Genomic DNA, 15,013 nt, shown 5'->3' on the forward strand with positions numbered 1-15,013 from the left:
CTGGATCTCCCCTGTCTAACTTCTTGGTTACATCCTCGGAAAAACTCCAACAGATTAGTCAAGCATGATTTACCTTTGGTAAATCCATGCTGGCTTGGCCCAATCCTATCACTGCTATCTAGATATGCCATTATTTCATCCTTAATAATGGACTCTAGCATCTTCCCCACTACCGATGTCAGGCTGATAGGTCGATAGTTCTCTGTTTTCTCCCTTCCATCTTTTTTAAAAAATGAGATAACTTTAGCCATTCTCCAATCCTCAGGAACTGATCCTGAATCTAAGGAAAATTGGAAAATGATTACCAATGCATCTGCAATTTCCAGGGCCTCTTCCTTTAGTATCCTAGGGTGCAGACCATCTGGACCTGGGGATTTGTCAGCCTTCAGTCCCATCAGTCTTCTCATCACCGTTTCCCTCCGAATGTCAATCTGTTTCATTTCCTCTGTTACCCTATGTCCTTGGCCCATCCATACATCTGGGAGATTGCTTGTGTCTTCCTTAGTGAAAACAGATCTAAAGTACTCATTAAATTCTTCTGCCATTTCTCTGTTTCCCATAACAATTTCACCCAATTCATTCTTCAAGGGCCCAACATTGTTCTTAACTATCTTCTTTCTCTTCACATACCTAAAAAAGCTTTTGCTATCTTCCTTTATATTCCTGGCTAGCTTGTGTTCGTACCTCATTTTTTCTCCCCGTATTGCCTTTTTAGTTAAGTTCTGTTGTTCCTTAAAAACTTCCCAATCATCTGTCCTCCCACTCACCTTAGCTCTGTCATATTTCCTTTTTTTTAATGCTATGCAATCTCTGACTTCCTTTGTCAACCACTGTGGCCCCTTTCCCCCCTTTGAATCCTTCCTTCTCTGGGGGATGAACTGATTTTGCACCTTGTGCATTATTCTCAAGAATACCTGCCATTGCTGTTCCACTGTCTTTTCTGCTAGGCTATCCGTCCAGTCAACTTTGGCCAGTTCCTCCCTCATGGCTCCATAGTTTCCCCTGTTCAACTGCAACACTGACACCTCCGAGCTGCCCTTATCCTTCTCAAATTGCAGATAGAAACATCATATTATGATCACTACCTCCTAATGGCCCCTTTACTGCAAGATCGCTTATCAAATCCTGTTCATTATATAACACTAAATCCAGAATAGTCTCGTCCCTGGCCGGCTCTCGTACAAGCTGTTCCAAGAATGCATCCCGTAGGCACTCTACAAACTCCCTATCCTGTGGTCCAGCACCAACCTGATTCTCCCAGTTTACCTGCATGTTGAAATCCCCCATAACTACTGCGACATTACCTTTGCCACATGCCAACGTTAACTTCCTATTCAACTTGCACCCAATATCCATGCTACTGTTTGGTGGCCTGTAGACAACACCCATTTGGGAACTTTTTCCCTTACTGTTCCTCAGTTCTATCCACACAGACTCTACTTCTCCTGACCCTATGTCCCCCCTTGCAAAGGACTGAGTCTCATTCCTCACCAACAGGCCCACATTTATGTCCCTACAATAGCAGGTATACCCTTGTACATTCATTTCCCAGGTCTGATCTCCCTGCAGCCATGTCTCCGTTATCCCAACAACATCATTGTTACCCATTTGCACCTGGGTTTCAAGGTCATCTGCCTTATTTCTGACACCATGCATTCAGATATAGAATTCTTAGCCCATTTCTCCTCTCTCTGTTTGAATCGCTGCCTATTGTGCTTAACCCATCTCCCCGAACTCCCATCGGGCAATACGCCCCTAGAATTTTGTTGTCCTTCCTAAATTTACTTATTCTTTCAACACATTTAACTCCATGTTCCGTCAGACCATCCCTCTGTACATGTGTCCTCCTTATCACTTGTTCCGCCTCACCTTTCTCTACTACACACTTAATATTCCGGAACCTTGTAGTCCCCACCTGTCCTTTATTCTTCCTCTCACTATCCTCTCTCACATTCTGGATCCCCGCCCCCTGCAAATTTAGTTTAAACCCCCCCCCCCAAAGACACACTAGCAAACTTCCCTGCAAGAATGTTAGTACCGCTCCAGTTCAGATGTAAACCGTCCCTTCAGAACAGATCGCACCTTCCCTGGAACAAAGCCCAATTATCTACAAACCTGAAGCCCTCCCTCCTGCACCATCCTCTCAGCCACGTATTAATCTTTATAATCTTTCTGTTCCTTGCCTCACTCGCACGTGGCACAGGTAGCAATCCTGAGATTGTTACCCTGGAGGTCCTGCTCTTCAGCTTCACACCTAACTCCCTGAACTCCCTACGCAGGACCCCCTCACTCATCCTACCCACGTAATTGGTCCCTACATGGACCACAACATCTGGATTCTTGCCCTCCCTCTCGAGAATAACCTGCACGTGATCTGAGATGTCTCGGACCCTGGCAGCAGGGAAGCAGCATACCATCCGAGATTCCCGATCTTCCCCACAAAATCTCCTATCCGCCCCCCTGACTATAGAATCCCCTATCAATACCGCTCTCTTCTCTTCCCTCCTCCCCTTCCTAGTTGAGGGTCCAACCTCAGTGCCAGAGACAGGACCACTGCAGCTTGTTCCTGGTAGGTCATTCCCACCAACAGTATCCAAAACGGTATACTTATTGTTGATGGGAATGACCACAGGGGTGCTCTTCTCTCTCTGTCTGCTCCCCCTGCCTCTCTTGACTGTCACCCATTTGCCTACCTCCTGTCTTTTCGGTGTGACTACCTCCCGATAACTCTTATCTATCTCTGCCTCTGCCTCCCGAATGATCCATAGTTCATCCAGCTCCTGCTCCAATTCCCTAACTCGGTCTGATAGGAGCTGCAGCTGGATGCACCTCTTGCAGGTGTGGTCATCAGGGACAACTGTGTTGACCCTGACCTCCCACATACTGCATACGGAGCACACCACTGCTCTAACTGTCTCCCCCATTACCTGACCCCAGATTAGTCAGAATAAATGAAAAGCACGTACTCAGGCTCACTGATTTCTTCTTGCCGAAGTCCTCTTGCGCCGAAGCCCAGCACTCTGCTCCTGCGCACTCCGCTGCCCGCTCCTGAAAGTGGGCCGCTTTTTAAAGCCCGCGCTCGCCGCTGACGTCACCGCGCTTGCACAGCTTTATCTTCCTCCTCAGATACTCTCCAGGTAGGTCCGAGGGTCTCGGCCTACCTACAACGGCTGATCCTCCGATCCTCCGATCTCCAGTTGTCTTTCGATCACGAGCACTCCGACAACCTTCTACACAATCCAAAACACCACCGACCTTCATGTCAACTGCAGACTCGTAACCCACCCTTCCACCTCCTTATCCCATTTATAAAAATCACAAAGAGCGGGCATCCCAGAACTGATTCCTGGAGAACATCACTGGTCATCACCTCCAGACAGAATTCTCTCCTTCTTCTGCAAGCATCTTCAATCTTCTCTGGGCAAGTCAATTCTAAATCCACAGACCCAAGTTTCCAGACCATCTGAATGAGCTTGTTGAACACCTTACTAAAATCCATATACGTCATATCCATTGATCTATCCTCACCAATTTGTTTTGTCACTATCTCAACAAATCCAATCAGACTCTTGAGGCACGATCTGCCCCTCACAAAACTCTGCTGATAATGCTTCTCCAATTGCTCGTAATTCTGTCTCAATGAATCTCCAAATGCTCGTAAAATCTGTTTCAATGAATCCTCTCCGATTGTTTGCTCACCACTGAGATAATTCCCAGGATTATCCCTATTACCGTCCTTGTACAACAGAATAACATTTGCCACCATCCAATCCTCTGGTGCTACACCTGTGGCCAGTCAGGGGTGCAAAAGTCATCACCAAAGATGCAGCGATCTCTTCCCTTGCTTCCTGTAGTAACCCGATGTATTTCCTGTCTGGCCCAGAAAACTTGTCTCTCCCGAAGTTTCACAAACATCTTCTCTTTCTTAACATCAACATATCCTGTGTATTAACCTGTTCTACACTGTCTTGCATTCAGCAAGGTCCCTCTCAGTGGTGACTGCTGAAGCAAAGCGTTCATTGAGGACCTCCCCTACCTCCTCTGACTCCAGAGCCAGACTCCGAGCTAGAGATTTGGTTGCTGTTGCTTTCTCCTGGTAGGTAGCCTGCCCAATAGTATCCAAAGTGGTAAGCTACCTTGCGGGTGAGATCCCCACTTAACTGAGTGTCTTAATTAGTTTCTACAGGATGTCTCTTCAGCATTTTGTGTGTTGCTCTAGTCCTGCTTACAAACTGCTCCTTGCTTGAGAAATACAACGTTGATGACTTTGTTTGGACATTTAGTCCCGACGCAACACCACTGGGTATCGCCACATGACACTGTGAGGCAGTGTAACTGTCTCAGAGGTATAGGGAGCCATGTCCCGATCCCCAGAGCTGTCTGTGTGGAGTCTGTGCGTACTCTCTTTTGACCTTATGGGTTTGCACCCAGGTGCTCTGCTTTCTTCCCACATTCCAAAGGAAAAACAACCCACACATCTTTAGAAGGGGGTTTGGGAGTCAGCGAGAGAGAAGAGAGTGGAGAAGGAGAATGAGATTGATGGGTTGCCTTGAAAGCAGTAGATACTTGATGGACCAAATGGCCTCTTTCTGTGTTGTAGGGAAGCATGAAATTCAGTCCCATGCTCGGCATACTGCACTGACTTGAGGTTGGATGCATTCAGTCTGGACCTTCCTCCCTTCCATCCAGATTCCAGCTTCTTTCCCACATTCCACAAGGTGATTTGAACTCTCCATCATGATCTCCACTATCTCAACCCATTCTAATTTATCCACCGTGTTCTGCCTGGCAGTCTGCCCCAGGTTTCATCCCCACTTAAAGGAGAGTCACAGTTAAATTCCACAGGATGTTCAAGAAAGCAGTTCTGGATCAGAATCAGAATCACTTTATTACCAGCACGTGAAACACACCAGAATTGATTGCGGTTCAGTGCCAAGCATAAACCACCAGGACAATATCATAACAGACAACAAACACAATAGCAGCTAGCAATTTACGAGATGCTAGTGCATTAAAACGACTCCCCTGTTTGCAGCCGAGCCTCTGGGTAGAGCTTGCCTCCAAATTACAATCTAGCCAGTTATTTTAGGAGAGCGAGGGGCTGTTAGCGATGATGCATTCAAATTCTCGTCAATTAGGCTTTCTGTGAAGATAATATTTTGGAATAATAGAAAGCTGTATGAGGTGTGACCTATAAAGTATGACTTCAATCTGGCCTTGTCTGCTCTGGAGCTTGGACATTCCTGTGTCTGTATGGCTTTACCATTGGTGCTCTAGTTTCCTCTCACATTCCAAAAATGTGTGGGTTGATAGGTTAATTCCCTAAATTCTAAATTGCTCCTAGGCAGCAGTTAGTGGTAGGATGTGGGGAGAGTTAAAGAGAAAAAAAATGCGATTAGCACGGAATTAGTTTACATTTATTTATTTATTGAGATTCCAGCCCTTCAAGCCTAATCACCATTGATCAATTAACCTATCAACCAGTACCCCTGGGAGGAAACTGGAGCACCCTCGTGGTCACGGGCAGAACATACAAACTCCTTATAGACAGCAGTGGGAATTGAACCCTGGTCACTGGTACGGTAATGTGCTGTGCTAACCACTACGTCTCCGTGCTGCCCCACGCTTGATGGTCAACATGAGCTGAATGGACTGAAGAGGCCATCTCTGTGATGTAGGTTTCAAGATCCTGGGTGTCATGATCTCTGAGGATACAACTTGGTCCCAACATATCGATGTAGTTATAAAGAAGGCAAGAGAGCGACTATATTAGGAGTTTGAAGAGATTTGTCATGTCAATAAATACACTCAAAAACTTCTATAAATGTACCATGGAGAGCATTCTGACAGGCTGCATCACTGTCTGGTATGGAGGGGCTACTGCACAGGACTGAAAGAAGCTGCAGAAGGTTGTAAATCTAGTCAGCTCCATCTTGGGTACTAGCCTACAAAGTACCCAGGACATCTTTAGGAAGTGGTGTCTCAGAAAGGCAGTGTCCATTATTAAGGACCTCCAGCACCCAGGGCATGCCCTTTTCTCACTGTAACCATCAGGTAGGAGGTACAGAAGCCTGAAGGCACACACTCAGCGATTCAGGAACAGCTTCTTCCCCTCTACCATCCAATTCCTAAATGGACATTGAAGCTTTGGACACCACCTCACTTTCTTTTAATGTACAGTATTTCTGTTTTTGCACGTTTTTCTATTTGATATATGTATACTGTAATTGATTTATTCATTTATTATTATTTTTTATCTGCTAGATTATGTACTGCATTGAACTGCTGCTGCTGCTAAGTTAACTAATTTCACGTCACGTGCCGGTGATAATAAACCTGATTCTGATTCTTCGAAGTCACCATTGCATGTTGGAGCAACATGTTGGCCAGTTTGTAATCCCAAAGGTCCAGAGATAACGTGAAACAAAATGACCAAATCAGCTGTTTTAAATATTGGTCAAGGAATCATTATGGATCTTTTAAATACGGTGAGGAGGGGAGGCAGGGCCTTGGGTTGATGCCTCAGCTAAAAGCTGAGACTTCCTGACAGTTCAGCACTTCACCAGTACTGTTCTATTATGTAGGTGAGGTCTAAGCCTGTTGCTTCTGAGTTAGAGGTGGGAGCAAGAGTACCAAGGGGCATTTAGCAATCAGAGAAAAAAAATGCTTGTTTTGGTCACTTAGGCAAGGAAAATTGATCAGCCAGTCCTCATTGGAGGGTCAGAGGTAGAGAGGGTTAGCAACTTTTAATTCCTAGGTGTTAACATTTCAAGGGACCTCTCTTGGGCCCAGCAAGTAAGTGCAATTACGAAGAAAGCATGGCTGTGCCTCTTTCCTTAGGAGTTTGCTGAGATTTGTCATGACCTCTAAAACTTTGACAAACTTCTATAGATGTTTAGTGGAGAATATGTTGACTAGCTACATCACAGCCTGGAAAGGAATCACCAATGCCCTTGAAAAGAAGATCCTACAAAAAGTTGTGGATACAGCCCAATCCTCCCAACTGTGAGAGCTATCTCAGGAAATCATGACCCATCCATCATCAGGGACCCCCACCACCAGGACATGCTCTCTTCTCACTAGAAAAAGGTGCAAGAACCTCAGAACTTGCACTGCTTAGGAACTACTTGCATTACTAACTTAGGGACTGTTACTACCCCTCAACTATTACGCTTTTGAATGAAAGGTGATAACTTTGCTTAACGGCACTTGCCCCATTGTTGAAATGTTCCCAGAACAAATGGACTCAGTCTCAAGGAATCTTCATCTCATGTTCTCGATATTTTTTATTGCTTATTCATTATTATTGTTCCTTCTTTTTCCATTTGCACAGTTTGATGTCTTCTACACTTTGGGCAAATGCCGTAGTTGGGCAGTTTTTCTTTGAATCTGTTATAGTTACTATTCTATTGATTTGCTGACTATGCCCACAGGAAAATGAATCTCAGGGTTGTCTATGGTGAAAATGACATTTTTGTTGAAATTTGAATGTTGAGGTCTTTGCTCCCAAAAAGCTTCAGCACTAGTGTTTTTATCTCTCTCATTGTCTTTCATAGACTCGTTAATTACTCAACAATTAGTCCTGGGTAACCACAGGGATGTTATCAGGTGAACTTTAACTACTTGGATTTTGTATTTTCCTTGGTTGGCAGTTCTTTGCATTCTTTGTTTGTACATTTAACCAGTACTGAAGAACTAAGCTTGCCGTAGAGAACATGTCATGTTGTTTTGCACTTGAACTGTTTTACAGTCTGGTGTTCCTTTGACCTAGTTTGCCATGGCTACAAGTTTCTGGAAATTCCAGTCTTCAGTAATGGAGTCAGCTTTTCTGTAGTTTTATTGATTGCATTAACAGACAAATTGCTTTCCATCTGCATCTGACTGGGCAGTGTACATTCCACTCCATTAACTGTTGACGTGCCAACTAACTAGTAAATCTGTTGACGGAGGAGAAGTAGAAACACTAATAAAACAGAAAATGTGAGCAAAGCATGATCACTTCTCATGCACATAAGGAAAATTTCAATTTTCAATTATCGCTTGTGATCAGTTTCTTGGTTTTAATGTTCTTCACATGAATTTTCAGTATGAAATCCCTGAAGTACAAGCTTATGCTCACAAATTGGATGTTTAAGTTCACAAACAAAAAGTTGTAAAGCTGAGTTCTGTGCGGTTTTATGTGCTTTGTTTTTATTTCTGGCTTTGTCCCATTAAGTAGGATGAAGAATAGGATTTTGTTTAGTGAAATTGTAAAAAAAAGGAGTTGGGATTTACACAGTGCTTAAACACCACCCCAAGACATCAGAAGATGCTTCTCATTATGCTCTTAGCTACAATTTAATTATTGTCACATTTAGCTTGCGGGCAAATATGATAGTATAGCAAGATCCCATATAGGGAAAATTAAATGAATGGAATATTAGCCTGCTGGAGTTGATTCAGCAAATAATATATTAAGTTACTTTTTACGCAACTCGATGGGATCTTTCATTGCCGAGGTGAAGGGTTGAGGCTTGACGTAATACTTTGCCTGACAAAGCAACACTCCCTCAGGATTCCACCAGGGATGTTGATCAGTAAGATTCACTGATAATTCCAGGTATATGTATTTTCATCTTGGCACCTTGGTGTCTCGTTACCAGATATGTAATTCAAACATGTTGGTCCATGGTCTTCTCTACTGCCATGATAAGCCCACGCTTGGGTTGGAGGAGCAACACCTTGTATTCCATTTGTGTAACCTCTGACCTGAGGGGGTCTTCATCAATATTAATCAGAGATCCTTTGACCCAAATCTCTCTGGTAATAAGAGTTGTAGTAGGCCCTGTTTGATATCAAGATTGCACAGCTTTTCCCACCATTTACGAGCATCTCCTTCCCCTTGCAACTCTTCCTGCTCCCATGCTGACTTTGTGCCTGTAAAACCCCTGCTGAGTTAAAACCTTGCAAACAAGCCTCAGCAGAAAAGGTGTTTCTCTGCTCTGCAAATCTTAGCACCTTCGCTCCTGTGTTTCTCACGTTTGTTCCCTCAATGTTTTGCAGACGAGCAGGAGGCTGTCCAAAAGAGAACGTTCACCAAATGGATCAATAGTCACTTGGCCAAGGTAAGAAATATTCCGTCATCCCAATTATACTCTAAGCCCATCTCCAGACAGTGCAGGCTGTTCTGGATCCCTTACTGGCAAAGGACCCGAATGTACACATATCATATGCAACATGGGCATTTGTAAATGAGATATCCCTCAGTGTTCAGATAATTTGGTCCAATTTGCCCTTGTGTTTATTGTTGATTGATTTGTCCTGTTGAATTTCCTAGACCCAGAGTTTTAGAGAGAGCTACCTTTTGGCATTGTTCTGTCCTTGTGAAGAATATCAAAATGAGAACACAACCATTTGTGGATGTACTGCAGCTTCAACTGATGTTGATATGAAGGGGATTCAAAATGACCATTCTCCCCAAGGATCTATGGGGCATGTACAGCCCATAAAGGCCAAATGCCTTATCATTCCTACCTGAGGGATGGTAAAGCTTCCACTAAAAGAGGCTGCTGTGAAACCAAATAATGTCCGGCTTCGTGGATCTAAAACAGAGCCTCCTTTCAGAAAGCCTTTGACCTCTTGATTTTTTTTTAGAGTTTAGTGTTTGTTACTACTGATGCTTTTTAATGGAACTTGTATTGTGTGTTAGTTTAGTGACCTTGTATTAACAGTTCAACATCTCACCATCCCACATTTTCTGCCCATTCCTGTGTCAGGGAGTCATGGCTTCAAGCTCTGGGGAATAACACCTTGATGCTGGATTCCTTCGTGCTCCTTGGCATTGCAAGCAGACTCTTCTTAATGCAGCACACATTTCACTCTGCACTCTCATTAGCTGCTTTCTGTATCAGAACTTATTTGTGGCCTTGTGATGTGGGGGAGCCAGAGCAAATTCTTTACCCTTCTGACCTGAGTTATTCACTCACCGTGAGTCATCCCCAAGCTAACCTCTAAATTGAACACCGTGGGAGTCTGACTGAGAGAGTTACACCAGGTGCCGATGCGTCTTCATCCTGGGTTGCTGGTTATCTAACAGAAGAGAAGCACAGGGACAGGGTAGGGTGAGGAAATTGGAGTAGAGTGGTGGTGAGAAGTAAGAAGTGCCTGCTTTCACCAGTACAGTTTCTACATTTCACGAGCTCCGGACTCCCTCACAAACCACAAGTAATTATGTATGATTTCCCAATGAAGCTTAGTCAGGAGTCATCATTAAGTTGGCCAGTTAATTTTAATTAGCAGTGCATATATTGTGCAGGTCAGGCAACGTCTGTGGATGGGAATGAACAGTCGACATTTCTGGTCGAGATCCTTCACCAGGACTGGTGAGAGAAGCAGTCTGACGTGCTGAGCTCCTCCAGCACTTTGTGTGTACTCCTAGATTCCCGGCATCTACAGTGCCTCTTGTGAATTTTAATTAGCAGTCTATTTGACATTAATTCCCAGTTATGAAAGAGAATTGTACCAAACATATGTACAAGTGCTTTTTAACTTCATTTCTGAAAGGGCTAGCAACTGGAAATAATGTTCTTTGGCTAACATCTTTTATGTTTTGTATACCCATTTAAATTATTTCTTAACCGTCCAGGTATTTCAAACTTAATTTGGGTAATCACACCTTGAAAATAACTCTTGTAATTTGGGAATTAGTAAATTGCTTCCAAGGTCTAGATATTTTACCAAAGTGCAATGACCAGAATTGGCAGTAACTTCCCAAACCCTTGGAACCTAGAAATTAATTAGGGGAAGCTGCGGCTAAGTGTGAATGAGGCTGGTGTAAAAAATGAATTATTTCATTTAAGCACGAAGAGGCATAAGTGAATTTCAAGGCCAATGCTGATATGGGATTCATATTCCCTTGTATGTGGTACGGGTTACTATGGAAACAGTTACCTTTACCCAGTTTGCTGTTACCATGGAGATCACTCCCACAAGACAATGCAGCTCAGCACAATTTTAATCGTCAGAAACAACAAGCTAGGAGTAGGCTGGTTGATTCATATCTGACAGAGTCATCTCCAGTGACCATTTTAGCCTTAGCCCCTGAGACTGTCCGCAAGATTTTTTTTTGAGGGGAGCTTCCACTCTTCCCTCACTACGAAAGGTTTGACACTTAATTCATTGATACCCAGATACTGTGGATTGGTACTCCATTTATGCATCACCTACTGCTTCCACCTGCAGGCAGTGAAGATGGGGCATTTCAGAGTGGTTTTCCCCACCCCAGAGCTTTCAGCTGCCCAGTCCAAATCAATGTTTATTATCCCACAGGCAGCAAAGTGGTCATCACCTTTTAACATAGTTTATTGTAATAAAAAGAGCAAAAACGCTAAGATGCATCTGGAGGGAGGAAGAGCGTGAGGGTGAGGGTGTCCTGGCTCAGATAGGAATGCATTCACGTTCAAAGTGGCAGCTTCAAGTCACACCAGCACCAACGACAAGTGAGCACTCCCTCTGGATAACCCAGTGGTCACTATTTTCCAGGGATGCCTTCTTGAAACCACTAAGGTCACCGTTTGGTCTTTCAGGTGCACTGATAATAAATGAGGACTCTTTGTCTGAAGAAATACAGGGCTATTCTCTGTGGTGTGGAGTGGAGCGATGGTATCATGTTTACGTTACTGGCTTTGTAACCTAGAGGCTTGACTACCAGTACAAAGATCTTGTTCAAATCTCTTATAGCAGTTGCAGAATTTTTTTAAAAAAGGAGGATAAAAGAGCTGGTTGTCGTAACTGTGGGTATAAACTACACAAAAACAATTTTTTATTAATTCCTGTGATGTGGGCTTCACAGGCTGAGCCAGCATTTGGTTGCCCAGCCCTGGCTGTGCTCAAGGTGGTGGTGGTGGTAGTGAGCTGTCTTCCTGGCAAGGCATGGCTATTTCACAATGCTGTCAGGGGGAGAGTTGCAGGATTTTGGCCCTGTGACTGTGATGCAACAGCAACATACACAGTGGCCACTTCATAAGGGACATCCTGAACCTAAGTAGGTGGCCGCTGAGTGTATGTCCGTGATCTCCTGCTGCAGTAGTCCATCAACCTGAAAATTCAGCATGTTGTGCGCTCAATGATGCTCCTCTCACACCACCTTTAGAACGCATGATTATTTGAGTTACTGTCGCCTTCCTGTCAGCTTGAACCAATCTGGCCATTCTCCTCTGACCTCCCTCGTTAAAAAAGTGCTCCCCCCCACAGAACAGGTGTTCACTGGATGTGTTTTGTTTCTCACACCATTCTCTATAAAATCTGGAGACTGTTGTGTGTGAAAATCCCAGATCAGCAGTTTCTGTGATACTCAAACCACCCCGTCTGGCACCAGCAATCATTCCACGGTCAAAGTCACTCAGATCACATTTCTTCCCCATTCTGATGTTTGGTCTGAACAACAACTGAACCTTTTGACCATGTCTGCATGCTTTTATGTATTGAGTTGCTGCCACATGGTTGGCTGATTTAAATAATTGCACTAATGAGCTGGTGTACCTAATGAAGTGGCCACAGAGTGTATTTCCTTTTGTGTGGCTTGGAAAGGCAACTACCAGGATGTGGTGGTGACGACGTGCTTTTTCTGCCCCTGACTTCCAAGCTGGTGGGGGTTGTGGGTTTTGTAAGATGCTGTCTAAGGAGGCTTGTGTAGTTGTTGGATGATCCATACCTCTGTTCCTGTGCCTCAGTGGTGGAGTGAGTGAATGGGCTACCTGTCGAGTGGGCTGCTATGTCCTGTCTGGTGTCGAGCTTCCTGAGTGTTACTGAAGCTGCACTCGTCCAGAGAAGTAGTCCTTTAGCCGAGGAAACCTGCCATCCTTTCCATCTGGGCTTACATGTGACTCCAGTCCCACACTGTGTGATTGACTGAATAGGTTGAGCAAGCCACTCGGTTCATGGGTGGTTATGATTGAGTAGTGTATGGCCAGGTTGTCAACAGCACACTCATCCCAACGATGAATATTTATCTCCCAAAAAGCTTAACGTTGCTCACTGGGGAAGCACACGCACTTAAAATAGTTCCTGAATTATTGAAAGTTGCTGTATAACAGTAAGGGACAAAATGGCCCTCTTGAAGATCAGTGTAATCATCTGTGCATGGAGACAAAGGAGGTGGGGGAGATCAGATAAATGAATTGTTTGCATCTGTATTTACTCAGAAGACAGACACAGAGACCATAGAACTGAGACCAAAGAGTAGTGAGGTCATGGACCATATCCGGGTGCTTGCTTTCTTGAGTGAGTTAGGGTGGAGAAATTCCCAAGGGCCTGATGAGGTGTTCCCTTTGACTTTGTAGGAGGCCAGTGCAGAGATTGCAGGGGCATTGGCAATATTTAAATATCCTTAGCTGGGGTGAGGTGTCAGAGGACTGGAGAATAGCTAATGCTTTTTCATTGTTTAAGAAGGCTCTAAGAATAAACTGGGGAATTTCAGGCTGATGAACCTGACACCACTTGTTGGTAAGTTTTGGATGGTATTCTAAGTGACAGGATGTATAAATATTTAGATTGAAAGAGCCCAATTTGGAATAGTTATCATGGCTTTGTGTGTGGCAGGTCATGTCTAACCAATCTTATGGAGTTTTTTGAGGAGGTAGCCAAGAAGGTTGATAAAGGAAAGGCTGTTGATGTTGTCCACATGGACTTTGGCGAGGCATTTGACAAAATCCCTCTGGGGAGGTTAGTCTAGAAGATTAATTTGTTTCACTTTCAGGATTGAGTAGTCAATTGGATTTGACATCGACTTAACGGGAGAAGTCAAGAGTGGCAGTAGATCAGAGATGGTGCTGATAAGGGGCAACTTGTTGTGTGCAGCTCTGATGGTCATTAAATATTCCTGTTCAGGACCTCAAGAGCTGAAATCCACAGTCACAGCAATGAAATTATCATTGCCTTAAGACGTTTAGAAACTCTATTGATACTCAAAATTGACAGATCCCGGACTGCAAACTCAGGTTGCGAGTGCAATTTCCATTTAAGAAAAAGAAAGTAAGGGAAGCCTGCTGGGCTGAAATGCAGAGAGTTCAGACACCCACTCCCAACTATACATCTGGTGAATGTACAGTTTCTGGAAAATAAAACTGAAGATTGCAGTACCAGAGGGACATCAGGGACTGCTGCGTACTTTACTTCACGAAAACATGGGCCACGCCATTTTGGATGCTGTGCTGCAGCTCGATGGCTTCACCATCCACTGTACAGACAGGACAGACCAGTCTTTTCACGGCAGAGGGGGTGGAGTATGCTTTACTATTAACTCATGCTGCACAGATATGGTGGTTCTGTCTCAGTCCTGCTCACCCAACCCAGAACATCTAGCGATCAAATGTCCTTTTTATCTGCTGAGAGAGTTTTTTGCCACCATGCTGGTAGCAGTGTAGATTCCACCTCCGGCCAATGGGGGAGCTAAACTGCATGATCAGTAGGCACAAAACAGGGCACCCTAATGCCTTTCCTTTCATTTTGGGGGTTTCAACTGGTCGAGCTGAAGAAATCTCTGAACAACTACCACCAACATATCACCTGTGGAACCAGAGGAGTCAACACACTTGACCACAGTTATACCACCATCAAGAATGCTTACCACATCCATGCTTTGTAAAGTCCGATTCCCTGGATGTCCTTGTACTCTCTACAGAGAGTAAGACTGCAGCACCAGTGGTGAGGACCAAGAAGGTATGTATGGTCAAGGGGGGCAGAGGAGCCTTTGAGTTGGTGGACTGGATAATATTCAGGGATTTATCTTCGAGACTGATTGAATATGCCACAGTTGTGACCGACTTCATCAAATCTGTGTAGATGAGCGCGGCGACCCTGTGATCTCTGCTTCAGAGACTGACATCAGAACGTCTTTCAAAAGGGTGAACCTTCACGAGGCATCAGGCCCTGATGGTGAACCTCGTAGGGCTCTGAAAACCTGTGCCAACCAACTGGCAGCAGTGTTCAAGGACATTTTCAATCTCTCACTGTTACAGTCGGAAGTTCCCAGCTG

General features: G+C 44.4%; 1 protein-coding gene across 2 annotated transcripts in view; it reads left to right on the top strand.

The window, feature by feature from the left end:
- The window catches only part of syne1b (spectrin repeat containing, nuclear envelope 1b), a 543,459-nt gene that overhangs the window by 58,593 nt on the left and 469,853 nt on the right, over positions 1-15,013 (top strand). For both annotated transcript variants that reach the window (XM_059986320.1, XM_059986330.1), the window contains exon 2: positions 9,043-9,104. In XM_059986320.1, coding sequence (XP_059842303.1) covers positions 9,043-9,104 — 62 coding nt within the window. The remainder of the gene's footprint in view (positions 1-9,042; positions 9,105-15,013) is intronic.

Source organism: Hypanus sabinus, chromosome 12 (assembly GCF_030144855.1).
Source record: "Hypanus sabinus isolate sHypSab1 chromosome 12, sHypSab1.hap1, whole genome shotgun sequence".
NCBI lineage: Eukaryota > Metazoa > Chordata > Chondrichthyes > Myliobatiformes > Dasyatidae > Hypanus > Hypanus sabinus.